The sequence below is a fragment of the Panicum virgatum genome, chromosome 3N, assembly GCF_016808335.1.
Source record: "Panicum virgatum strain AP13 chromosome 3N, P.virgatum_v5, whole genome shotgun sequence".
NCBI lineage: Eukaryota > Viridiplantae > Streptophyta > Magnoliopsida > Poales > Poaceae > Panicum > Panicum virgatum.
Genome location: NC_053147.1, coordinates 22135471 through 22161617, shown reverse-complemented (window position 1 = coordinate 22161617; position 26147 = coordinate 22135471). Strand labels below are relative to the sequence as shown.

Genomic DNA, 26147 nt, shown 5'->3' with positions numbered 1-26147 from the left:
TCAATGATGGTCACGAGTTTCTCATCGAAACAGATAAGCATACAAATGTACAGAAAACCCAAATGGCTGGAACCGAGATGTAGATAATCACAAAAACATTTTCGTAGGGCAGCTTTACCATCAACACTAAAACAGTTGCAACTAAGACTTGTACCAAAACAGAATATGGTTCTTGATACCCTTACATCTAGACAGTTGTTGTACAAAGGTTTGCGAATGGCTTGCTGAATATTGATGCAAGGCAATTGAATCTGCAATAATGCCAAAATACTCATCTACCATTTTAAAATAACCACTCATAATCAGCTAAACCCCTATGTCGGATTGCTGCTGAAATTACACCTCAAATAGCAGCCATAACAACACTTTCGCTGAATATTCTGAGGTTTTTTGTGGTCGTCAAGACCACAGGTGGTGCATCTTCACTGTCTTCCTCGCTTTCTTTCTTGATTTTTTCATCATCTTCTCTTTTAATCATCTCAATGTGTATCCTGTATCATTTGATCCCTGGCCTGCGATGCCTTACTTTCACATCTGGTGCACTCAAACTCAAGAACTCAGAATCACTTAAACCTGCACTAGACCCGGCTGTCCCAAACAGGTTGCCTCTTGTTTCACCATCAGTTTCAGAACCATTGCCATATTCTGTGCCACTTGCATCTGTTTCACTTTGTACCCATTCGCATTACTAGTTTCCTTCAATTTCATGTGGTCAGCTATCTCCATGAAAGCTTTATGCACATGTTTGTTGCCGATCACAAATGTCTCTGCATCATAATCACCCTCTGTGATTCATTATGTGACTATCTGGTATTCTAGAAATTCCTACTGAAGCATCACCTGCAGTATTCATCATCAAGATGATTAAGAAGGTACAACAAACATTGCAGCATTTTATTATTCCAACACAAAAACACCGTGAGGTGCTTACCAATCTGCTGAAGAAGATACTTGTTGGCTACAATTGTTGGTAGAACCAAACTTCTCTGAATTCAAACTATATGTAGCATCATCAAATTTGCATTACCAGAAGCCCGGCCACAGCAGTCATCTCCCTCATTAATTTCACTTGTCCTGACAATCCTACCGCCCCCCTGGCTGGTTATCACCTCCCTGACCAAGCACACCATGGCTTTTTGCATGACCATGTATTGAAAACTAGATACTGAACCAACTTTTTGTTACCACAAAAATCAGAAATCAAAGGAAGAAAAGGGCAGTGTTCAGAAAACAATCAACTGCTTGTTTTGCTGCTCATATATCTAATCTAAAATGGAACTAGTAAATCAACACGCACCATGTTGGTTCCAGCTTGTGAAGTTAAAAAGGGAAGGATTCATGAAAGGGTAGCAGGTTAGAGCCCCCTCGTGCTCATCGCCAATGTGCCATTGCGTGATTCTAAACACATACCAACAACATCTAAGATGAACTAAAAAAGCAACTAGGTCTGAAAATTAAAGGCAAGTTCGTACCATTACCGTTCCCTATATTGAGCTGGACCAAAACGCCTTGGCCCGGCGACTTCTGGGCACCGGCCGCCATTGTTGCAGGACGTTCCCTGCACATCGCCGCCTCTTGTTTCATCTCTCTCAGCCGCCATTGTTACATGGATATAGCTCCCATCTCTATCTCCTACTCTTGCATCGTCTCAGCTTATCGATATTGCTCGCCGAAGGAGCTACCGTGATTCGCGGATCTGGGAATACCAACTACCGTCGGCATTGGACGGGGAAGAGAGAGGAATAGGGAATCTGAGGAAGGAGGATGGCCGGATTGGCCAGGATACCTGTGCCTGGCTCCATCGCGAGGCAGTCTCCCCAGGCAAATTGTGGGCCCCACCATGGTATTGGTGGGACCAGCTTCACTGGTCCTCATCATGTCGCACGATTCCTGACGCGGGATCCACGCTGGCCTGGTTCCCGAACCAAATTTCACGTCACATTATGGCCTGGTTCAGGGCATCTCTACGATTAGACTTTGATGAGAATCGCTTGCCGGCCGACGTTTACCCCGAGAGATTTCGGTGCGTGCGTGCAGCGGACTGAATCTTTTCGACCTTGACGAGGATGGTACAACGTACAAAATGGACCTGCTGCTTTGAAGTTAGTTTGGAGTTAGTCATGAGTTACAAACTAACTCAACTTTTAACTGAATTAGAGTATCCAAACAGGGCCAAAATACAAATATATGATGCGAGCCTGACCAGGGGTAAACGTCCCCGAAGGAGAAGTATAGCCAGGACGTCAGCCAGAGCCCCCAGTTTGGAATACGATAATGAAACAAACTGACAAGCACTGCGATCATTAAGCTAGCTACGACCAGGGTTTAAAAAACCGGTGGTACTGTTCAGAACCGGAACAGTAGCACAAAAAATTTACTTTTGTATTTTTGGATTTAGAAGCCTAAAATATAAAAAACCGGACCCGGTTTACTGTCTCAGACCGGACTGGAAACGGGAAAAAATCCCGGAAACCGGCGGTTCCCGGACGGTTTCTGAAACCCTGGCTACGACAGAGGGAGGTCGGATGCTACAACGCCTCAGACTGAAGGGTACACAGCGCGACACAGTATACCTTGCACATACAAAAACAGAAGCGCGGACAATTAACAATACCCACGAAAACATCTGATAACTAGCTCCTTTGCCAAAGGAGCCTTATCCTCCCAAAAACATCCCACATTATCTGTCACAGTCACGACTATATAGTGCATAGCAGTATGGTAAAGGCAATATGCGCTCCAACATCCAAAGTATTTTCATTGATTGGAGCCCTGCCAAAGATGCCTCAAGCCTGTAGAGAAATTAAACAACAAATGGTCAGATGTGAAACCATTTCTGGTGTAAGTACCAAAGATACCCAATGAAAAGCAACTCTGCTAAGATACCTTGTTGGCAATGTTGTTCGAAAGCCAGTCAAGCCCCTCATACAAACCCTCACCAGAGGTAGCACATGTGCTCTGGATGTACCTGAAATTGTAAAGATACACATGTTAGCTTTAATTATCAAGGAGCCACAGCATACATTCTAAGAATATTTGGTGTTTAAGTTTAAATATTCAATTTATGCAAAAAATGTTGTACCATATACTATTCCTATCTGTACCAACACAAAATTCCTCTCAATAATAAATATTTGTGCCGGCACATGCTTTCAGAGATATAGGATACATACCAGTGCCGCTGGCGCAGGGAGTGCAGGCCAAGCTTGTCGGTGATTTCAGCAGCATTCATGGCATTAGGAAGATCTTGTTTGTTTGCAAATACCAGAAGCACAGCATCACGGAGCTCGTCCTGTCATTATAGAACAACGACAATGTCACTAATCAATAGATACGTGAAGTTGTCAGAACTAAACTTCTTCAAACAATACTACTAAAACAAGGAAAGTGATACACAATTTCTTTCCTCAGTGTAAGATAATTTTCCTAAATCTTTGTGATATGTTGCACTCTACTGAAGGCTAAAAGATTAAAAACTAGTAAACAAGTACTTGGCTGATCTTTGCCACAGAATATGAAGCCATATGCATCTGTAACAACTTGACAATCTTATTTCAAATTATTGCAAGGAAATAGTAATACCTCGTTCAGCATACGATGGAGCTCATCTCTGGCCTCAACAACACGCTCTCTGTCGTTGCTGTCCACAACAAAAATGAGGCCCTGGGTGTTCTGGAAGTAGTGCCTCCACAGGGGTCTGATCTGTTAAAATGAAACAAAGAAAGTATCAGACCACAAGTACATGCCAAGTTAAAAGTATATATCACATCACAGTTTCATGTATGACTCCCTATTACACAAGTTATGTCATAGCACACAGAAAATTAGCAGCACCTAGCATGCATAAAATGTATCATGACCAAAAGAAAAAAGGTCACAGAATTTCTTACCTTGTCCTGACCACCGACATCCCAAACAGTGAAGCTAATGTTCTTGTACTCAACAGTTTCAACGTTAAATCCTGCAGTTTCAAGGATAGCAAGTTTAGGTAAGTACTTAAATGTAGATCGATGATAGATATATCGCAAAGGCAAGGGTTTCAAAGGTAAAATCCCACAACAGAACATAGTCAAAACTTTAATTGGGAGTTGTATATCTTCGTTAAAAGCGATATTAAGCATGAATAAACCAGATACCAATAATAATAGTAAAAGATGTTCAGCGACTCATGAGCGATCCATTGGTCATTGGAACAACGAAAGGTTGAAAAAGAGGGGTAAATTTACTTTGGAAACAGTTATAGTTATTCAACAGCTTAATTAGGAATAGTCAAAATGACAGCATGCTAAAAAAATCTATGCTACGAAGACTATCTTCTGAATGCTAATAATGGTGCAAAATTTGAATCACCACTTCAGAAAGTGCTGGCGCAAAATTTGTATCATCATAACTACAGAAAGTGCTGACAAGTTATCTAATGGACGACCTATTGAATTTCAGGTCAGTTATTAAAAGGTTCAATGCAAAACAATAGGCTGACATCTCAGTAGTTTAATCATCATCTATCTGGCATAGCTTATGTACCTTGTGAAAGTCAACATACAGGACACAGAAAGACTGAAAATTCAGAAAGCCAACATATGAGATGAAACATGTAGGCATTCTGCATCACCTAGCATACAAATTCTAAAATAAGATTCACTTATACAAATATTCAAGTAAATATCAAGTGTGAACTAGATCCTAAAATATTTATCTACCATTAAGTCAGGCGAAACCATTGTTTCGAAAGGAACTTTCCTCAAAGGGTATCTGTTGTCATGCAAAAATAGAACATTCCTTAAGGCTACGTAGCACATAGTCCAAGGCTCAAACTAGAGTAAGGATTCAAGACTGCGTGCACTACCAAAATACCAACAGTTAACATTACAAGCAAGTATAACAGTAGTGAATCAAGACACAGGGATGAAAGGCGTACCTATGGTGGGGATGGTGGTGACGATCTCGCCGAGCTTGAGCTTGTAGAGGATGGTGGTCTTACCAGCCGCGTCGAGACCAACCATGAGGATCCTCATCTCCTTCTTGGCAAAGAGGCGGCTGAACAGTTTCGTGAACGTGAGCCCCATCTCCGCTCCTGCGCTGAGAAAGAAACGAAAGCGAAGGCGTGAGCAGTCGGCACATAGATCCACACAGCCTCCGAAGATGACAATATCAGCAGAAACAAAGCCACCGCAACTAGATCCGCGGGAGCCGATGCCACCAGCACGCAGATCTGCGGCAACGACGCATGCAAAGCGCGGGAACGGATCAGATTCGGGGGGCCACAAGCGAGGAGACCGCCCCGAGATTCCCGAGCACCTGCGCTGCGTCGGAACGAAGCTGAATCGAGCGGAGGCGGTCAAACACACCCGGATTCCTCGAATAAATTCCCCAAATCGACCAAACTTATCAATGAACTACGCGATTTAGCTCCCCGGATCCGCAAACCTAGCAGACTAAGCCGATCGCAGCGGCGCGCAGAAACGCCGCGAACCGGATCGGAGAAACCCATCGTGATTGGGAGCGGGCTCACATCGACCAAGAGATAAGGCCACGAGTCCCAATGGAGAATCGATGTGGGAAAATGGTGGTTACCGAGATCGCGAGGCGTCGCCCTGGTGATCAGGTGATCGCTTCTCCTCCCTGCGGGTGCGGCCCCGGATCGCAGGGGAACTGGGGAAGAGGAATGGGGGAGGCGGAGGGAGGCCGAGGCGTCGGGCACGGGGAAGTGAATATATAGGAGGAAGTGGGACATGGGTCACGGGCAGGTGGGCCCAACGAATTTGGGCTTGTTTGATTTCCCTATCATATCATAGCACACGATTCCCGAAAAAAGAATTTTACATGCATGGAGTACTAAACAAAGTTTATTTGTAAAACTTTTTCACGGATGAGTGTAACTTTTCATGATAAATTTAATGACAGTAATTAATCGATGATTGGCTACAGTGATGCTATAGTAAACATCCTCTAATCGTGCGGTCAAAGTCCTCATTAGGTTCGTCTCGCGAAGTAGCGCAGGGTTTGGGAGTTAGTTTTATAAATTGACTTTATTTAGTAACCCTAATTATTGGTCAAAATTTTTGTGCTACTTATACTACAAAGAACCAAACAGGGCCTTAGGTGCGCAGCATGTGGGACCAGCTAGGAGTAGGGGCACCGGCAGCAACGAAAGCAGCTGCTGGCTATAGAAACTTTTACAGCCTACTTCTCAAATAGTACTAGTAGTTAACCTAGTTTTAATGGAGTTTTATAAAAAAAATTCATAATATTAAATATCATTAATTATGCTGACATGGCAAAGAGAGACAAGAATGAAGTTTCATGAGATGTGAGAAGAGTTTCATCACCAGAAAACTCATCTGGCATAGTTACCTAGCTCTCGGTCTATGTAACTGAAACTGATCTTAGTTATTCATCATTAATATATGGTCCACTCGTCTTTCTCATAAATTTTTTAATTCTTGTGTTGAAGCAGGCTTACTTGACAACCCATTTATTCTCTCTTCTCTTCTCTTATCTACCTCAACATTTAACCTATTTAGAGTTTATTATAATATTTACTCGTGCTACGGTAAATGTTCTTATTGCCCTCCAGAGGTTTGAAATTGCAAATTTATGGGGTATCGACATCTAGCAACTTTATAAGTTGTGGAACTAGAATAACCATCAACCAATCTACCTTTACACCATAGATTATGAGGGCATGTTTACTTCCCAAAGAATTTTGGGTAAAATTTTTTGAGGATTTTTGCAACACTAATTAGAAGTATTAGATATAAACTAATTATAAAACTAATTACACTGATGGACGGGAAATCACAAAATGAATTTATTAAGTCTAATAAATCCATCATTAGAGGTTGTTTACAGTAGCACGACATTGTCTAATCATTACATAATTATGTTAATTAGATTCATCTTGCAATTTTTCCCGGGGGGTATGCAATGAGTTTTGTCAGTTATCCACATTTAATACTTCTAATTAGTGGTCAATCGTTTGAAGTTACTGTAGCACACGAAAAATTTTGGGAATTAAACAGGGCTTGAATCAAACTAATTGAAATTTCCTTATATCATGTCAATTTTTGAGTATGTTCCTTTTTAGGCCTCACACAGATATCATTCTCAAACAAACAAAACATTCGAAGGATTAACCTCTATTCTTTGTACTCAATAGGTATTTTTTCTGAAACAATTGGATTTGTAGAAAAAATAGCTAATTTTAAGATAATATCAATTAAATGAAAATAAAAGAGGTCCTCGTTCAAATTTAATCCAATTAGTGATCCATGGGTGCAATTTTGATTACAAATTTAACTAACCAATTATTTAGAAATATTAAAATAATTTTTTTCTAACTTTCGGACTTTGCATGTCAAGTCACAATCAAAACTGCTGTGTGGCACTTTACATCAAACTGTCACAGTGTTCCTCGTTTGCTTTTTTAAGTTTAAATCATGTCCTATCACATCACATGTTTAACATCAATTAAGAGTACTTAATATAAATTTATTATATAACTAATTTCATAAGTCGTGACTTAATCACGAGACGAATATATTAAGTTTAATTAGTTCATAATTGATCATTAATTGCTACAGTAACCATTTGCTAATTGCGTATTAATTATATTTAATAGATTCATCTAGAGCTCTAATTGCAACTTATGCAATTAGTTTTATATTGAGTTGGCATTAGAGCATTCAAATTGACATCCGAGCATTCGATGTGATAGCTTCTTAAAAAATCAAACGAGATCATGTGTCCGTCGGACGACTGCGCCATGATGTAATGCCAAGACACCTATAAGAATATCTCTTTCTTCATTTTCATCGTGGTACACTCCACTCTCACCCATTGGTACTCCATCTCGCTTTCTTTGATGATTTTCCTGAGGACATGTTTTGTTTACGATATTCTTCAGCTTGATTGAGCAATTAAATCCAAAATTTTCCTTTCCCATCCAGCTAGCAATGATTATATGTGATGAGTAGTCTAGTAGTCACTTTCTTTTTTGCGAAACCTGATCCATCATCCAAATTCTTGTTTCGTTCGATAACATCTCCCCTACATGCACCACCCAACCTCGATTGATATTGATAGGGCAAGAGTTGCGAATCGAGTGCAGATGCAGTTTATTTTTCTAAAAAAATTAGGGAGCCCTCTCCCCGTGCCCACACTAATGCTAGTAGTGACGTTACCGCTGATAAGAAAAATACAAAGTACATACTCAATACATATATGCATGATGTTGCTAAATGTGCTTAATTGGATCTTCTTGAAGTTGAGAGTGTGCCTGCAAGTCTATGATTTTATTACAAATGAACTTGAATAAAATCATGTAGTTTAGTTACGTAATTCATTCACGTGGTGTAGGACAACAATGATGAGTGTAAATGGAAGAGACAACTCATTTTCTGGAAGAGACAACTCATTTTCCGGCATTGGAAAATCAAATCAACTACTCTTCCATTCAAAAATTGCGTGTTGTTTTATCTTTGTTTTGAGTCAAACTCATCTAGGTTTGACCAAACTTATAGAAAAAACGCATAAGTTTCTATAACATCAAATTAATTCTACTATATAAATAAAGCATAAATGTTATGGTCCTAGACCTCCAAATCACAATAGCAAGAGTATTTGATACAATTTTGTAGAAGGATTAGAGGGATTGGGTAGGGAATAGCAAGAAGGGATCAAGAAAAGCAAGAGATACAGAGGACAGAGTCTTGAGGAGGAAGACGACTACGTCGTGTGTTCTGTTCGATGCTGTTCCCAGCGTCCGGTCTTTTCCATTTGTAGCTTTAGCCGTTCCCATCGCCTGGCCCACCTGGCAGTCACTCCGAGAGGGTCTGTCCATGACATTCCCCACCGCTTGAAATGTGGCTTGCCCTCAAGCCGCAACCATCGGGATCCCATGGAAATTTGGAGCAGTGCTTCACCTTCCACTGATCGGTCTTGATGCTGTTCAGCGAACAATTCAATCCATGGCGCCTTAGCCCCAACAGAGATGACAACCGGCACTGATCCTTGACAACTCCCAAGTGACATTACCATTGCTATCACTAAGTGGTTGCACCATTGCCGACGAATAGAGTTACTGCTGCTCAAATCATGTGTCATCTTGCACTGTAGCTTTGCACTAACTTGGTTGACAAGGAGCTCACACTGTCAGTCCAGAGCCACGGAAATGATGAACCACTTGCATCTATAGATTGCACCCAACTGAAGATCATCAATATTTTCTTGTAGTTCACATTGACCTGAATCATATAACTCCACAGAATAGAAGTCAACTCGAGGCCATAACATCTCAACTCTAGAATCACCCATGCATATAAAGAAATCCATGTAGTAACAATTTTAGGAAATTGCTGCAGACCATAGCAAGAAATTGCTCCTACCCATTGAAGTGCTGCCTCTGAATGTCTTCATAACTGGTGAGCACCCAGTGCATGTTCAGGTACATCGAGAGCACTAGAAATTCCAACACACACCTTCATAAGTTTTGCATACAATATGGCAAAATGCATGACTTGAGGGCTGACCAATGAACTGGTTGATTCATGTCTTTGTTGTCGCATCGATACTAGTAGGAGCTGCAATGCACTTGATGTGTAAATAATTCTGAAGCACAATATGAAATGCCAATCCTGATCATGGATGCCTACTCTCCATAAACATGTTGCCATACTGTCAGACACCCAGCCAGCAATTTTCACAATCAAAAGGCTTTCCATCAGCTTCAAATGTGGACAATGCAGGCCATTCATTAATAAGTCTTCCAAGGCCTTTAGGGAAACAAAGGAATTTTTGAATTGATGCAGATCTGAAATCCATGTCCAAATAGGTTCTACACCGAACTGAATCTTCCTTTGTCTTGTGAGAATTATTGCACTGCTTAACTTTGATTTTCCCCTCAAAAGGAACTGGGTGTTTATCAATCTCATGACGATCATCAAGGAAACAGCTGCAAGCATTTCCCAATTTTGTGTGGATTAAGCTCTTAACTTCTGAACACTTACTAGGACCACATGCAAGTGCACAATCACTCAGCAGTACATTTTTCAGCTTTGTGTTATATCTCGCTTCAATGAATTTCAGGTCTGTGCAAATCAGCTTGCTGTTCTTCTGTGAAATCCAAGATGTTGCTTCGCAGTTGCAGTTTGTCAATAGCCTTTTCTGCAGCATCAAAATGCAGAATTGCCATTCTGATTTGAGGTGATGACCATAAAAACAGCAATTGTAGTGCATCACTCAAGACAAAATCTGTTTTTTGTAGTGCCAAAGACATGGACTGAATGTATTTTCCAGGCTGGTTGTTGCCACATTCCAATAGCTTACGAGCTCCGATTCTATTGCAACTCCATAATAGCTCAACCATTGTGCTCCTTGCAGCCTTGCTGCCTCCTAAACCACCTCTTTTCCCTGATGGCAGCTTGTCGAGTATGAAATAATTTCCTTGCACTCTAACATTTCTAGGACTGAAACCATTACTGTCCCATTGAGATAGTTGCTCAAACTGCTGATCTAACAAAAACCCACCAATTGTGTAGATAAGAATAAGAATCTCTCCGATTCCATCAGTTAGCAGCTTCATCTTGCACTTACTGACCGAATAATAAAACATTATTGGCAACAACTTTTCCCAACTGCATAACCAATGTATGACAATTGAAGCATGGCCAAGGTAATAGTCTAAGCAAGGTGTTACTGTCCCTCTGATCGGCCATAGCAACGATGAAATTAGAGTAGTAAAATCACAAGCACACCTAATGTCAACCAAATCAACCTTGGAGCTAGCACCAGCTAGACATAGTGACCATGGGGGTTTTAGCACAATGTCAATTTTCTTAGGATTCCAAATAGATGGTCCTGGTCCCTTGACTAAAGTAGTAGGCAATGGATTCAGAGCAATGGTTCTCCCAAACATCTTTTAAGCATCATGAACAACACCAATTGAGTATTCAGCAATGGTATTGGTAATGTACCTGATTGTTGGCTTGATCTCAAGTGTGCAAGCCATGTGAACGTCAAGTGAGCAAACAATTGAGCACAAAGCCATTGCGGGCGAGATGGTGGGGGCCTCTTCTTCTGCACCCAGAGCAACTAGTGCTGGTGTGGATGTCGGCGCAGCACTTAGGAAGCCATTTGTTTCACTTGGTGAAGCCTGGACATGGGTGGGCGCTGATGCCGTTGGTGCGGCCAGCACAATGGTCAGAGCAGCAACGAGGTCATCATTCGCCGCTGTTCTGTTCTGAGGCACCGTGGAGGAATGAAGGGTGGACGTCACAGTGCCGAGGTCGTGGTCTGCAGAGTCAAGAAAACCTCCCAAGAACACCGTCTGCTGAGGCGCCATTTCATCGAACACCTTCTGGGTGTCAGGGGCTGAGTTGGGCAGTTTCTTGGAAACTGCAACAACGCTTGCTGAGGGCACAACCTGAGATGGAGAGGGTATTGATGGGATCGATGTCGACTTGCAGCAGGACGATGCAACGCTGCCCTCAATGTGGATGCATCACGGGCAGCAAAAGAGTCGGTGCCCATGTCGTTCTTGTTCGGAGTGGAGGTCGGTGGAGCCATCGGCGAAGGCGAGTTGGTGCAGACAGCGCTGGTCGTCGTGGCGGCCGCGGTTGTAGGCGAAGGAGCCGACGCGCCGGTGGTGACGACCTGCGCCGAGGTCGGAGTGGAGGGCGCCGATGCTGTACCTGAGGACGGGGGCGTCGAAACTCCAATCACGGTGGTGGCGCGCGGCGATGAAGGGGTCGTGGTCGGCTTCGGGGGTGAAGGACTTCGGTGAAGTAGTCGTGGACGCGACCGAGGATGCTGCTGGCGTTGGCGGTGCAGCCGTGGACGCAGCTGGTGTCGTGGCCAGCATGGTCGGGGCGGAGGTCGCGGAAGTGACTCCAAGGAAACGCCATTCATGCGATCTAGGATCTTGTTCAATCGCCGCAACTTCTCCATCCGCGACACCGAAGAGCAGAGATCCGCCACCTCCACCATGGTTCAATTCAATTTGGGGGGAAATTTTGGGCGGATTTGAATGGAACATAGCTCTGATACCAATTGTTATGGTCCTAGACCTCCAAATCACAATAGCAAGAGTATTTGATACAATTTTGTAGAAGGATTAGAGGGATTGGGTAGGGAATAGCAAGAACTATGGTTAGGGATCAAGAAAAGCAAGAGACACAGATGACAGAATTTTGAGGAGAAAGATGACTATGTCGTGTGTTCTGTTCGATGCCGTTTCCAGCGTACGGTCCTTTCCTTTTGTAGCTTTAGCCGTTCCTATCGCCTGGCCCACCTGGCGGTCACTCCGGGAGAGTCTGTCCATGACAATAAAGTTATTTTGATGGTTTATTTATTTGATATTGTAAATATCAATATATTTTTCGTGAATATTTAAATAAAGTTAGATAAATTTAATTTAGAATAAAACTTAAATGGCCAAGTATAATTTAGAATGGAGCAAGTATCAATGAAATTGCATACATTTCAATATACACGAAATTAAATTTACTTGATTCTGAAAATAGCAATTACAATTTTTTAGAAAAAAAATTCTCCGGTTCTCTCCCTCTTTGCTTCTGTGTCTTTCTTCTCCTCTCTCTCTCTCCCTCTCTCTCCATTCGGCCATTCCTATCCCTCTTTTCCAGACTCCCATCACGGCCAGGCCCAGTGGCAGCGCGGCCGAATCCCGGCGGTGGTGCGGCGCCGAGTCGGGGGCCGCCGCTCCCCATCTGCATAGGGGGCAGGGACCGCCTATTTCCGGCTCTTTCTCCTCTCTCTCGGTATCGGCCATCCTTTCCTAGCGGCGACGACAGGGCGAGTGGCGCGGCCCTTGGCCCGTTCTTCGTGGGGCGCTTCGCCGGCGACGAGCATCCGACAAGGGTATGCCCGCCCATTCCCTTCCCTTCCTGCTGTGCGAAATCGAACGCCCAAACCCCTAAAGTATGTTATTTGTATTCGGATCCGACCATGTATTTTATCTACTGACTTCGATTTTTTTGCAAAAATTATTGGGTGTACATGTGTACGCCCATATCCTGTGCCGGGTCCGCCCCTGGTTCATGATCCAGGCAATGGCATCACAGGCTGGAGGTGGCAGAGGCGGTGGTGCTGGCTCGGCGCAACACGGGCAGGTTCAGGGTTTGTCAAGACAGGGATCCTTATACAACCTTACCCTGGATGAGGTGCAGAACCATTTAGGAGAGCCATTGCTTAGCATGAATTTTGATGAGCTCCTGAAGAGCGTGCTTCCTGACGGTATAGACCCGAATGGCACTGTCATAGGCAAGCCTGATCCAGCATCGAGCTTGCAGCGACAAGGGAGCATTATGATGCCTCCGCAGCTGAGCAAGAAGACTGTTGATGAGGTGTGGAAGGGTATCCAGGATGGACCAGAGACCAGTGCTACGGATAGTGGTCGGCACAGGCGGGAAAGGCAGCCAACGCTTGGGGAGATGACCCTTGAGGACTTTTTGGTTAAAGCTGGGGTTGTTTCAGAAGGACTTATGAAGGATTCGGATGATTTGCCGAGTAATATGAATACAGTTGGGAGCGATGTTGTGGCGGGTGGCACTTCTGGTTTGAACTCTGGAGCACAGTGGTTGCAGCAGTACCAGCAACAAGCTTTGGAGTTCCGTCAGCCGAGTTTGGTGGGTTCATACATGGCTAGTCAGTTGGCTCCCCAGCCATTATCTGTTGCTACAGGTGCTATGTTGGATTCAATTTACTCGGATGGCCAGATTACTTCGCCAACAGTTGGTGCATTTTCGGACCCTCAAACACCTGGGCGCAAGCGTGGTGCCTCAGGGGAGGTAGTAGATAAGGTGATTGAAAGAAGGCAGAAGAGGATGATAAAAAATAGGGAATCAGCTGCACGATCAAGAGCCAGAAAGCAGGTCTACCTCTGTTATCCTGTTTATCTCTAATTTCTGTACCTAATGTTATTGCTTGTTATGACATTCTGATTTCAACATGAAGGCCTCGTGAAATGTTGAAGGCATGGATTTTGGTATTTATTTTGTAATTTTTAGCTAGGATATGAAAGCTGCTAAACAATGGGATGTTCTTTTTTCATTCTACGTATAGTTATCAATTTCATGACTGTATGCATTGCGCTTGGTAGGCTTACACTAATGAGCTTGAAAACAAGGTTTCCCATCTAGAAGAGGAGAATGAGAGACTAAAGAAGCAGAAGGTACTTTTATCTCCTATTATTGTAATTTTATTATCCTTTTCTCATTCTTTTTGTAGAGGGTATCAACAAAAGCATTCTACTATGTCTTCATATTAAACTCTCAGTTCTTGCAAAACTGTTCTTCAGATGGGCAAGACTTTGTTCTACGTTAACAATTTATTCGTTTCAGTTTTTTTAAAAACATTTGGTGCTCAATAGTTACATTTTATCTCCACCGGATGACCTCCTACAGTTACTACTCTTTCATGCTGTCTTGGATGAACGATTTTGAAGTTAGCCAACCAGGCATTGCTCATATTGTTTGGGTTTGCATCTTAAATCATGAATCAGTGCTACATGGGGGGGGGGGGGGGGAATTATTTTTCCTCATCATTGAGGTTTGCAACAAGCTATCAATGTGCCTGAACCTTGAACTTATTTCTTTCGGGTTTCATCTCTAGCCTACCCCAACTTGCTTGGGAAAAAAGGCTATGTTGTTGTTGTTGTTGTTGTTGTTGTATTGAGGTTTGCAACAGGAACACCTCCATAAATCCAAAGAACCTAATGGGCATTGGGTTGCTGTTGCATCATATAATTATATCAAATTGCTCGACCTTTGCTTTGACTGCCAAAAACAGAGTTTTTTTTTTGCCGAGCATTGGATCCATGGGTTGTCTTGAGAAATTTGTTCCAGTCATATTTATACTATTTATCTGATTTCACACTGGTCAGATTTGTTATTTCACAATGTTATGACATCACAATCCATTTCGTTTTTAAGCCTAGCGCAATGAGATTGTGATGCTCCTTTTCTATTGTGGTGATGCATCAAATTTTGGCAGCGTGAATTAATCCCCCCTGACAGTGGGTAAATGGTAGTACTTTAATTGCATGCAATGTTTTTATGAATATTTTCTTGCATTATATTCATGTTGATATCATTGCTAACATTGCCTTTTTGTTGGGGGTCCCTATACTTCACATTACTTGCAGGAGTTTGATGAGATATTGAGCTCTGCTCTGCCTCCAGAACCGAAGCACCAGCTCAGGCGAACAAGCTCGGCTGCCTTTTGATTTGGATGGTGACAATGCTCACAGTGACTTTTGTACATTACACAAAGGTTCTACTTATATAGTTTTGCCTCATTGGGTTAGAAACAATTGATAGATTGAGGTTATAGCTTCTCACAGCCCGGTGGTCCAGTGTATGTAGATTGGTAGCATGTCCTGGGGCTGATCATTACCGAGGCGTTTGCCAGAATGTAAATCTTCTAGACACATGTTTTAAGTTCTGAGAGCTTTCTCAAACTGGAACAGTATTCTAGTACCTGTCGCCCACTGCTTTTCATCGGTACAGGCCATTGTGTTTGACCTGATGAACACCTGCACATCACTTTCAGCTAACATTTGCCAGGTTCGGAAGAAAAAGAACAATCCGGCAGCCAGTGCCTCTCCCAATTCGCACTGTCCATCGATGTCTGTATAGGTGTAATCTTTTTTACTAACCCTTTTTCGTTTCGTGCGTTTTGGAGTTGTAATTCGTAGCAGTTTAGAAGCGGCGACCGGCGATCGCCTGATCCTGGTTTCCTCTCTTGGCTCTTCCAGCTTTGGCAAAGTTTTGATATTTCCCATCGATGTCCATGTGAAAAGCCTGTTTTCTCTTGATCTCTTGGTCTCTAGCTTTTCATTCAGCTGAAACTTTAGTTGATTGAGATGGTACAGATCTATTCCTAATAATGTATTGTCTAACTAAAATTGCGCAGCGGAATGTATTTCTCCATAATGTCCACCATAAGATCAGTGTTCTTAAGTGTGGAGTGTCTTCAACGGCCAATTCACTGTACTTATGTGATGTCTGTTCTTATTCACAGTTGTTACATCAGTCCAGCTAATTCATTAGCTGATTAGCTGGAATTGGATCCCGTTTGGATCAACCCAGCTAATTCATTAACTGATTAGCGTAGATTCTGTTTGGATTCATCGTAGCTAAAATTAGCTAGTGGATGTGTACATTCTATTGGTTACGGGAATAAATATTGTTTTTGCTAGTTGTGATGCACGGACCTTTAAGTAGTTTAACACTAATCTTTATGTTTATTTATTCATTTCTTTTAGAACTTACCATGCATGAATTTTAGTAAGAAGGAACGTTTATAGAACAGCAACGAACGGGTCACACGCAAACAAAAGTTTCAAACATAGCGCACGCAATAAGCAGGGACACGAGGAGAGGGCTACTTGCTAGCAGTTTGACGATCCATTACATTTACTTGTAGTAATTGAGATTTTCACAATGCTATAATTTTATTTCACAAAAATGCTATAATTTTATTCAACTAACTTGATTTTTATTAAAATATCAATTGCATATTTGTTCCAAATGTTGATTGTTGAACTTTAGTACCATTTAAATAAGTTTAACCTGATATTAGTTTGATATATTTTCCGCAGTCGGTTGGCATCCCGCATGTCACGAGTTTAAATAATCCTGGTTGGGGCGAATTTCCATCTGCAGGTAAAAAAATTCCCTCGCTGTGCTCACCGCAAGGCATGACTCTTATAGGCATGGGTCAGGGTTCGAGAGGTTTTTCTGTGGCCGGAGAAGCCGTTGTCGTTTCCTCTTAATGAAATACGGTGGGAACCGTTTCACCGGCCGCGTTTTTTTTATATGTTTTTCCATATATCTAAATATTATTTAGTTTTAGAAAGAGAATTTCCCTAGAAAAATGAATTTACCATTCGACGGCGCATGGTATCAAAATTTGACTCCAGATGTGAATGATCAGATTCATATTATTAACATATTTGATTTTTTTTTCAAAAAGTATGTTCGAATTCGTTCATGAACTTTGTTTTACAAAGATGGATTCATCAACTTGAAGGTGCTGTTTACTGTATCTGACCCTAGATGCAATCGATCCTTTCGTTTTGAGTCGAGCTCCTCCCCTCTGCTCTCCTCTCCTCTCCGATCTCCGCTCGCGCACGGGGTGCCCTCACCATCGCGCCTCGTTCCCCTCCTACGCGGGAGCGCCTGCTCCTCTCTCCCCACCACCGGCGCCGCACCCCCTCCTCATACTCCCCCTCCCAAGAAACCGGCTGAAGCGAGTGAAAGCGGACAAAATGATCGGCGTCGGGAAGGCGAAGCAGTACGCCAACGTCCTCGACAAGCCCCTCAGCCGCGGCAGGCAGGAGGTACGCGCAGTCCCCGCTCCGAATTCCCTTCAGATCTACACACGCGCGGCCGCCCTGGATCCGTGCTCGTGATGTAGATCTTCCTCGGGCAGAGCATCCCCACTGCACTGGAAAGGTGATCCCTTCCAGTTCGTTGCTCTCCCAGAGGTTGTGTTAACCTGTAATCTGTTGGCAAGGTTCGCGGGATTGTGGGAGCTGTTGCGCGAGATGTAGTTGCCCGAGCCGTGGTTAATGAATTGCCCCATTTCTCTTGACCATTCTAGCTCAAGCAGTGGCCAGACAATTGGTCCACTGAATAATTTGATGCTGTTGGTAGCAATCACTTGAATTTTTCTCAATTCATTTGTACTCCTTGTCACTAATAAGTGTTGTCTTTTAAAGCAGAATGGACTTCAAAACACAAATTTGATCCTCCCTAATTTCTACTGCAGCTTAACTGTAAACCAAGTAAAATTACATTATGATTGAAGGATTTTTTAGACAAATAGTATCTTTAACATTTTCCATCTTGTATATCTAATTATTTCATATTGATAATTTAGTTGAACTGCACACATTTTAAAACGAACTTTATTTCGGACTAGAGGGAGAACATTCGTACTAGTCAGATATAAAAAAATGCAGATGTCGTCTTTTTTCCTATGGTTATTTTCTGAAGTTCATTGAAGTGGACCTAAACTGTAGAAATTGCTTGTAATCAAAGTAGCAATAAAGATGGGATTATGTTTTCTTTTATCTGTCATTCTAGTATGGCCAAATTCAGTTGCAAACAGAGTTCGTATAATGGGAAGCAAAAACATCTCAATTTCTAATGGTTGTTTTCTAAATTAGGATCCTCACTATTTTTCTAAACCTTATACGGAACAGCACCATGACTCCATGAATGTGTGCTACAGTAATGTGTTCTCTAGATGAACGGAGCTGCATTTTTATTGAATTTGAGATTTTTATTAGAAAGTTAATTTCCATAGAGCTCATTTTGTTCATACAAAAGCATTGGATCATAGGGGAGCAGTTTTGTTTTGGAATTTGGAGTGGCACAGAAATGTTAATCATGCTGCATACTCGGTTCATCTGTTCCAAGTTCCAACACGTTGAAATAATCTCCACCCACCCAGCTTGAAGTGAAGTTTAAAGAAGGATAATGAACTAAAAGTATTAAAAGGTGGAGCTTATAAGAGTGACTGAAGAACACTTAAAATGAAAGGATTGAGAGTAAATTCTCCTAGTTTCTCTTAATCTAATTCCATTAACAACTGCGACACCATACTGCCAGCCTACCAGACTATCACATTGATGCAGGCCATTTGCTATTATGAAATTGCTGGTGGTGGCATGGAACTGTAGGTTCTCAAAGCCAGCCAGATAAAATATAAGGCCTTTTTGGCTTTTTGGTATGACCCCGAAGCTTTCTGGCTGGGCTCACCAGCCTTGTCACTGGCCAGGTATCATGATCTCAGTGCCCAAATTCATGGTGGAGGACAGTAGGAATAGGCATTAAAAGAAGGATAAGTGAACATGTTTAAGGACCCTCAAAACTATCATATACATAGGGACAAAATAAAGGACCCTCAAAACTATCATATACACAGGGGCAAAATAAAGGACTCCTCAAAAGTGCCATTTGACCCAGTCACCAAGTTCAAGTACCCGAGACCCATCCTATTACACTGCATCCAGTGTCTAAATGTGGTCACTATAGTACAAAAGAACATTTTTTGTCATTCTTCTTTTTAGCATTGACGTTTCTCGGGAACATGCTTATTAACGGTCAGGGAGTTATTGTTTATTTCTTTTGTACAACACTCTTTAATTGTTGACAATTTTTGCAATTTGAGTGGTCAGAAACTATGATAAGCTTTAATCATGGGCTTGGTATTCTAGGGTTTCTATTTTGCAACTAGGAAAATTGCTTTTTCTCATGCATTTTTTATTGCATTATATACTCAGTTGAGTTTTATCATCTGTAGGTCAGTTTGAGTGCATTTGCGTTCTTGTTCTCAGAGTTGGTTCAGTACAACCAAACACAAGTTGACAACATTGCGGAGCTGGAGCGGAGGTAGTTTCTATTGTGTCTATTGGTCTGATGAATTTGTAGCAAGTTTAATTGACTATTTGCTGCCAAGTTACCTTTTTTTTTTCAAACTTGTCTTGATTTATATGTGGTACAGCCCTCTCAGTTACCACATGCTATTATGTTATGCCCAGATGATATAATTTGTTCTATAAATTTTATCCATCAACCTATAAATTCATCTGGACTACATTTTTTTTTGCTTTATGCTCAGACTGGAGGATGCTGGTTATGCTGTTGGTGCAAGGGTGCTTGAACTTCTCTGTCACAGAGAGAAGGTTTGGTACCAGTTTTTTTGGCTCGCACTATATACTTTAGCATTATAAAAGGCTGAAATCAAACATTTTCTTGGCTCCATGTTTCCAAATAACATTTTATAGTCTTATTTCTTTTTAAAAAAAATGGAAACAGAAGTTACTTTTTGAAGCTCAAATCTGCTATATCACATATGGATATTCAAGCAGTGTGCATTTAGTATAAAAATACTGCATTTTCATGAACTAATTGAATAATAACTGTTGTAGTGTCAATGCATCAGCTCATCTTTTTAACTAACTATATAGGATGAAATGTTCACATGCTGTTATATCTGTAAAGACTTCAAGTTTTGATCTCCATATTTTAAGAATTAATCTCCATTTTACTATATATCTACATCATGTTCCTTTTCCTCTTTTTTTTTCTCTCATTTTGAGGTAGTGATGTTTGTAAATATTTTGAGTTACTATTTCAGGGGAATAGGCGAGAAACACGACTTCTGGGGATTTTATCATTCATTCACAGCACTGTATGGAAGGTCCTATTTGGAAAGGTAATATTTTACTGGTGATTGTCTTTCTGATTCCTATTCGATCTCATAATTGAGTGATTACCATCTTTTGTGTTCCTTGACCTTTGCTATTGGCGAGGAATTGCTGCGAACAATGCAGTGTTTTCTGGTTTATCCCTTCATAGAAATACCTAGCAAACCTCAAAGATAATGGCCATAGTAGCATCCTAAGACTTGGGCATGAGCAAGCAATAGCCTGCTGCATGCCGCAAAACTGACCTTTGACTCTAACTGAAAACTAGGTAGACTCTGACTGAAAATATTGACTTATTTGCTGATTTGGTTTCTTATGTTGCCAGGTGGCTGACTCACTTGAGAAGGGAACAGAGCATGAAGATGAATACATGATTAGTGAAAAGGAGCTTCTTGTTAACCGGTTTGATACCTTGGAAGACTTCACAATATTTTTATTTTTCCTATACGTCTAAAATGTGAAATTATAATTTCCCCCCCTGTTTTGGCAGGTTCATTTCGGTTCCAAAAGATATGGGAGCATTCAACTGCGGAGCCTTTGTTGCAGGAATTGTAAAGGTAGGTTTTCCAATTCTCATCCCCAACCATTGATCTTATCATTTGACCTGAGCAATATTTCAAATTATTCTGTATTTTTTGTAGGGTGTATTAGATAATGCTGGCTTTCCTGCAGTAGTTACTGCACACTTTGTGCCGATTGAAGGCCAGCAAAGGCCAAGGACAACAATCTTGATTAAGTTTGCTGAGGAGGTAGGAGAAGTTTGTATGTACTGTTTGAGGCTATTAGTTCTGTTGCACGTGAATGATGTGTATGCTATTTTTTTTACTAGACTTAGAAATGAATAGATAATTTTACGGTATTGCTAAATTTATCACTATTGTTCTTATTAGTGATAACTCTATAATAAAGACCATGCATCATCAGGCATTATACTGCTGGACAACCGATTATTGTCATGACTGGTTATTGCCAGTAACTGAAATTCAGTCACAGCACAAAAATCCTACTGTAGTAAACCAACTCTTAAGTTTTGTCTAAACACTTTTGCATCTAATTGCGTTCAATATATTAGTCTATTATGATATGTTTTTGTCAGATATTGACATGAATCTTAAACTTTTAGTATGCTCATTGCTGAAACTAAATTATTTTATTCATCTATAAGCCACTACATTTTTCTCTCCCTTACTAAAGATATTTGGTTCCAGATGTCAACATATACCATTATTGAAAAACTTCAATGCATATTTATGGGTCCATGGTCAAGAAATGTGACCACATGCATTTTACAGTATCATCTATTTGTTGAGCTATAGCGCTATACTACAATAAGTTGATGTAAATATATTCTTTTCAGGTTTTACACCGAGAAGCAAGACTTGGCTGAGCTTTAAGCTATGGTTATGTACACCAAAGCTCTTTTTTATGGTCTATTTATGAGGTGAATTGTTACAGGGTAGTTTGGTGGTTTCTTGTACTTGATTTATGTAATAGTAGTTGGAGAATACAAGTGATGATGGTGGGATTGCAGGGGCTTCATCATTCTTGTTGAAATTCTAAATGTAAGGCATTGCTTTGTCTACCAAATCTGCTCCTGTATTAGATACCTTTCCTGGACTTTCAAAATTATACAAAAGGAATCTTTCATCTTGACAAGTCACCTTATAGTTCTATTTTCCCTTTGATTTGCCAAATATTTCTTACATATCCATTTAGGTGCAGTGTGCTGAAGAAAATAGATTGAAGTAATGGCGAATTACTTTATTTCATTTCCCATGTCTTGCTGATTGTCAAAAAATCTGTCCAGTTTTCACTTATTTTACTATCTTTTTCTGAGTGTTCCAATTCGCTAATTTTTATTGATCAAAGTGCAATTCAAACATTGTGAAAAGTCAGCGTCCTGTCCGTTTCTAGAGTTTTCAAAAGATTGCTTGTGGTTTATTTGCGAATTGGTAAAATGGCTGTAACTTCTAGCTCTGATGTTTGAATTGGGTGATCTTGGACTCCCCATGGAAAGCAAAGTTTGAATCCAAGATCCATCACAGTGCACGGAAATCAGCCATGTGCGAAATGGCTTATGCAAACTATCCGTTCCATGACGAGAAGAGCATGCATACGCAAGGTTGAGCTTTTCACATGGAAAAGACTCGTGTAATATTTGATTTATAATAATACGCATTCTAATTCAATGTATGTCTGATTCGGTGATTCCTCAGGAATCAGATTTCAAATTTGTGGATATAGGTCGGTGGTCAGGAGGAGCCATCAGAGAATCTGAATTCAAATCTGGTGTTTGCCTCCACAGACCACAGCACCACCAAATCGAAGGACACAGATAAACCTGACCAAGCATGCTTCTCCTGGGACCTGACTAACACCAGATCAGCCACGGCCCATGGGTGAGAGGATGACCGACATAATGAAAGGAGAGGAATTCGTGCCATAGTCACGCACACAGACGCAACCGACGCTTCCCGCGGGCTCGTGCTTTCGCGCCCGCCTTTCCTTTCAGCCCAGCCCGGCCGAACAACAACACGAGACTATGGATGGCAAGTGAAGAGATGGAGGAACCATGGTCACAATAGGTCAATAGATATAGATATATTAGAGTTACAGTGCTACATGTTCTTTCTGATGCGCGACCACAGACTTAAGTTCAGCTCCTTCAAATTCTGCACTCGCTGCTTCGTATTCTCCAGATGGTGTATTTCAGACTTTCAGTAATTGTACTCACCTTCATTGCTTTCTGTAACCCTGCAATCGCGGTTCTGCTGGTCCTGGTCTGGCGTTCCAGCATGCATTTCGTTCCAGACTGCAGAGTTCGGTACTACTAGGCAACAGATACAGGTCATGTGTAAACCATGAACATCGAAGGGGGGAAATTCCCAGAGTATATACGCCGAAATGTTGAGCTTCTTCAATCTATATAGGCTCGCTGAAGCAGCGAGTGGGTTGAACAAGAACCAAGACAAGGCGAAAACCACTGCCCTCTCAAACTCAACAGAGTTACAGAGACAATATCCAGATGTTCGACACCTTCGAGGATTAATGTAAACTACAGCCAGAATGACCGTCTATCCCAAAAGGCACCCTCTGACCTCCCAAAGTTGCCACATAGTCTGTCCACACAGATATGACAATTTCACAGCATTTTGCTCTAATATGGTAACAGATCATCCGAGTAACATTCTGAATAAAACGTATCATAGGGCATAGGCACATGGACGATACGTCAGTCTGAATACTTGGAACGCTACCTGAAATATGTAACTTTCAATGACACTACTGGATTAAGATACATCTACATGAAGATGCTAAGGCCAACGACACATATTTCATGTCCTACATCAGGTAGTAGGGTCCACAAACACATGATTAGTCTATCACCATTCACCAACGTCTTCCACCGATACTGGATTGCAAGCTGTAGGTAGTACGGTCCAAAAACACATATGATTAGTCTATCACCATTCACCAATGCCTTCCACCGATACGCCTTGCAAGCTGCATGTCCTTTTGCACTGCGGCAGCAAGGTAAACACTTCTTTATTGTTGTGATTCTTACCATAACAAAAGAAAAACACAAGGTAAACACTTCTTCATTGGTATGATTTTTACCATAACAAAAGGAAAGCATAACGAATTCCAGATGCAGCAATAAATCGGATTGGAAAACCACATTTTTTTACTTCAGAGAACATTTGACATTCATCCTTGAAATTTGAGAATTCTTAGCCAACGGTTGCTAATATATTTACTCTATTCGCTGATAATTTTGTTGAGAATCACACAGTAATGGCCTTTCAAAAAGTTGACAATTGCACGCTGCACAAACTAGCTAAACATTATGTCTACTCATTATGTCAAACATCATTTGATCCAAATCAATATCAGCACAATCATCAAAGAATCATGTAACTGATGTTGTTACACACATTTCCATTTGGTGAAAAGAATGCAAGCTAATAAAGGTCTCCAATCAGTGACAACTTACTTATAGTAACACGTTTGGCGTGGATGGCACAAAGATTTGCCACTTCGAACAGATCTATCAGGTGGAATTCTGCTGCCTGCAGACAAGAAGAAAAACAACCTGAGAATTCAAAAGGTACACGACGTACCCAAACCTCACAATCTAAATCTCTTAATTAACCAGAGCAATTAGGTACAAGGGATTTAACAGTGAAGAATTTATCACTCAGAAATGTCACAATCTGAAACTATTATAGTGGTATTACCATACCAATTAAGAGACCTGACAACAAATTATCTATGGGCAATCTAATTAAGCACATCAAGCTCACAATGGAGCAAAATTAGGTATAGCTGACCTCTTGTATCGCAAGGAGAGCTTCCGGGGTCCAGCGTGTTACATTCCCCCTTGAGTAGAAGTCAGTGATCTCCCTCACCTGCAAAATTATCAGAAGCAATATCTACCATCAGACAGTCTGCAGTCCAAACCCATTTTTATGGGGAGGACAAGTACACGCTGCACCCACCAGACGGGCAAATGGTGCAAAGGGGATAAGCAACTCGGTGGATTTCTGGTACTTCCTGATCTCCCGCAGCGCTACAGTCCCTGGCCTCCAACGGTGCGGTTTCTTCACCCTCTGCTGCTGCCGCCCTGCCGTACCTGCTTCCCCAAGAGAGAGAGAGAAAAAAAAAACAAAAGTGAACAGCACATATTACGAACAGCAAACAAGATAGCGATTCCAAAATCGAGACACTCATGTGGCATTGTGTCGAACTGGCAGATTAGCCCTCATCTTGGTACAAAAATAGAGACCTAGGGCACCAACAAGTTGAAGAAACTCTGCTAACCCAACTCCTTATCAAGAATGACAACACTGGGAGAAGCATTAAAAAAACCCCGCTTCTCAGCAACAGTTCTAAGGCAATAGAGACCTAGGGCACCAACAAGTTGAAGAAACTCTGCTAACCCAACTCCTTATCAAGAATGACAACACTGGGAGAAGCATTAAAAAAAACCCGCTTCTCAGCAACAGTTCTAAGGCAATGGAGTAACCAAAATACCTAATGATAGGTTAAGCTACACCCCCCCAAACTAAAGAATCCAGCGAAACGGTGCACCGTGCGTGCTCACCCTCTTGGCAACCTCAGAGGAACACCTCCGAACCCACCAATCCCCCAGAAAGATGAGAAACCGACAACGGAAGAACACTGAAATGCGCTAACTACGCGCCGGAATGCCCGAACTCGACAAAGACAGGGAGATCCTCACCTCCAGCCGCCGCCCTCTCCCCGGTCCCTGCAGCCCTTGCCTGCATTCCATCGAACAGGTTGCAAGACGAATCAGTCCCCAAAAAAAGGCACACAAAAAACAAAGAAGACTTGAAGCAATCCCCGCACGCACGCACTCACCGGAGTCGCCGATGTGCTCGCTCCACCTGCAAAAGAAGGAAAACAAGACCTGCTTAGCGGCGCCACGGGCGTAGAGCGGCGGCAGCGTCCGCTCGCGAGGCAGGGGAGGGGGCGCGGGGAGCGGGCTTACCTGTCGGCGTCGCCCTCCGGTTCGGGGAGCGCCCGAACTGGAGCTTCTTCTTCGGCTGCTCCTTGGATTTCCTCACGGCCGCGTGCTTGGTGCGAGCCATCGCGCCCGACGGCGGGCCTCGCGCTGTCCCTCCCGGCGGCGGGGGTTTTTTTGGTTCGAACTCTCGGGCGGACGGTGGGAGTTGTACGGGGGAGGACGAGGAAATGGTTGGGGACCGTGGCATTTTTCTGGGTAGGACCCTGAAGTCCTAATTATTCACAATTATGTCCTCGCGCGGTGGCTGGTAGCGCTACCGGAGTGCCAACGGTTTCCTGGCGTGCCGAACGTTGGGGGAGTGCGTTGCTTGGCAGTTGGCACCAGGGTTTTATTTCCCAACCGGAAACCGGTTACCGCCGTCCT

General features: G+C 42.1%; 4 protein-coding genes and 1 long non-coding RNA gene across 11 annotated transcripts; 2 read left to right on the top strand and 3 right to left on the bottom strand.

The window, feature by feature from the left end:
* Positions 1-84: 84 nt before the first annotated feature.
* LOC120665108 lies at positions 85-1780 on the bottom strand. Its single transcript, XR_005671107.1, has 2 exons — positions 932-1780; positions 85-840 (listed from the first exon to the last, which is right to left on the bottom strand). It is a non-coding gene; the product is annotated as an uncharacterized LOC120665108 (long non-coding RNA).
* A 746-nt stretch (positions 1781-2526) lies between these two features.
* Positions 2527-5707, bottom strand: LOC120665106 (ADP-ribosylation factor 2). 4 transcript variants are annotated; one of them, XM_039944540.1, is made up of 7 exons: positions 5575-5707; positions 4919-5079; positions 3891-3961; positions 3583-3702; positions 3174-3292; positions 2887-2968; positions 2527-2792 (listed from the first exon to the last, which is right to left on the bottom strand). In XM_039944540.1, the coding sequence occupies exons 2-7, from the start codon at positions 5064-5066 to the stop codon at positions 2787-2789; spliced, it is 546 nt and encodes a 181-aa protein (XP_039800474.1). In that variant the 5' UTR covers positions 5067-5079; positions 5575-5707; the 3' UTR covers positions 2527-2786. The 4 variants fall into 4 exon arrangements, with proteins under 4 accessions (XP_039800474.1, XP_039800475.1, XP_039800472.1 ...); XM_039944541.1 differs by having other exon boundaries at positions 4919-5074; positions 5575-5697; XM_039944538.1 differs by lacking the exon at positions 2527-2792 and having other exon boundaries at positions 2878-2968.
* A 6867-nt stretch (positions 5708-12574) lies between these two features.
* On the top strand, positions 12575-15521 carry LOC120665105 (ABSCISIC ACID-INSENSITIVE 5-like protein 2). Of its 2 annotated transcripts, XM_039944536.1 has the most exons (4): positions 12575-12876; positions 13065-13889; positions 14117-14188; positions 15161-15521. In XM_039944536.1, the coding sequence occupies exons 2-4, from the start codon at positions 13068-13070 to the stop codon at positions 15239-15241; spliced, it is 975 nt and encodes a 324-aa protein (XP_039800470.1). In that variant the 5' UTR covers positions 12575-12876; positions 13065-13067; the 3' UTR covers positions 15242-15521. The 2 variants fall into 2 exon arrangements, with proteins under 2 accessions (XP_039800470.1, XP_039800469.1); XM_039944535.1 differs by lacking the exon at positions 12575-12876 and having other exon boundaries at positions 12883-13889.
* Positions 15522-17058: 1537 nt separating this feature from the next.
* On the top strand, positions 17059-21896 carry LOC120665104 (trafficking protein particle complex subunit 5-like). The gene is made up of 8 exons (XM_039944534.1): positions 17059-17359; positions 19330-19418; positions 19648-19711; positions 20167-20244; positions 20562-20638; positions 20727-20793; positions 20878-20985; positions 21594-21896. Exons 1-8 carry the CDS (start codon positions 17288-17290, stop codon positions 21621-21623), a joined length of 585 nt encoding a protein of 194 aa, XP_039800468.1. The 5' UTR covers positions 17059-17287; the 3' UTR covers positions 21624-21896.
* Positions 21897-23370: 1474 nt separating this feature from the next.
* On the bottom strand, positions 23371-25955 carry LOC120665102 (histone H3-8-like). Of its 3 annotated transcripts, none has more exons than XR_005671105.1 (8): positions 25749-25954; positions 25619-25644; positions 25479-25518; positions 24736-24869; positions 24568-24645; positions 24231-24306; positions 23656-23757; positions 23371-23613 (listed from the first exon to the last, which is right to left on the bottom strand). XR_005671105.1 is itself a non-coding variant. In XM_039944533.1 (8 exons), the coding sequence occupies exons 1-7, from the start codon at positions 25846-25848 to the stop codon at positions 23708-23710; spliced, it is 504 nt and encodes a 167-aa protein (XP_039800467.1). In that variant the 5' UTR covers positions 25849-25955; the 3' UTR covers positions 23371-23607; positions 23687-23707. The 3 variants fall into 3 exon arrangements, 2 of the variants coding, with proteins under 2 accessions (XP_039800467.1, XP_039800466.1); XM_039944533.1 differs by having other exon boundaries at positions 23371-23607; positions 23687-23757; positions 25749-25955; XM_039944532.1 differs by having other exon boundaries at positions 23371-23757; positions 25749-25953.
* Positions 25956-26147: the final 192 nt, after the last annotated feature.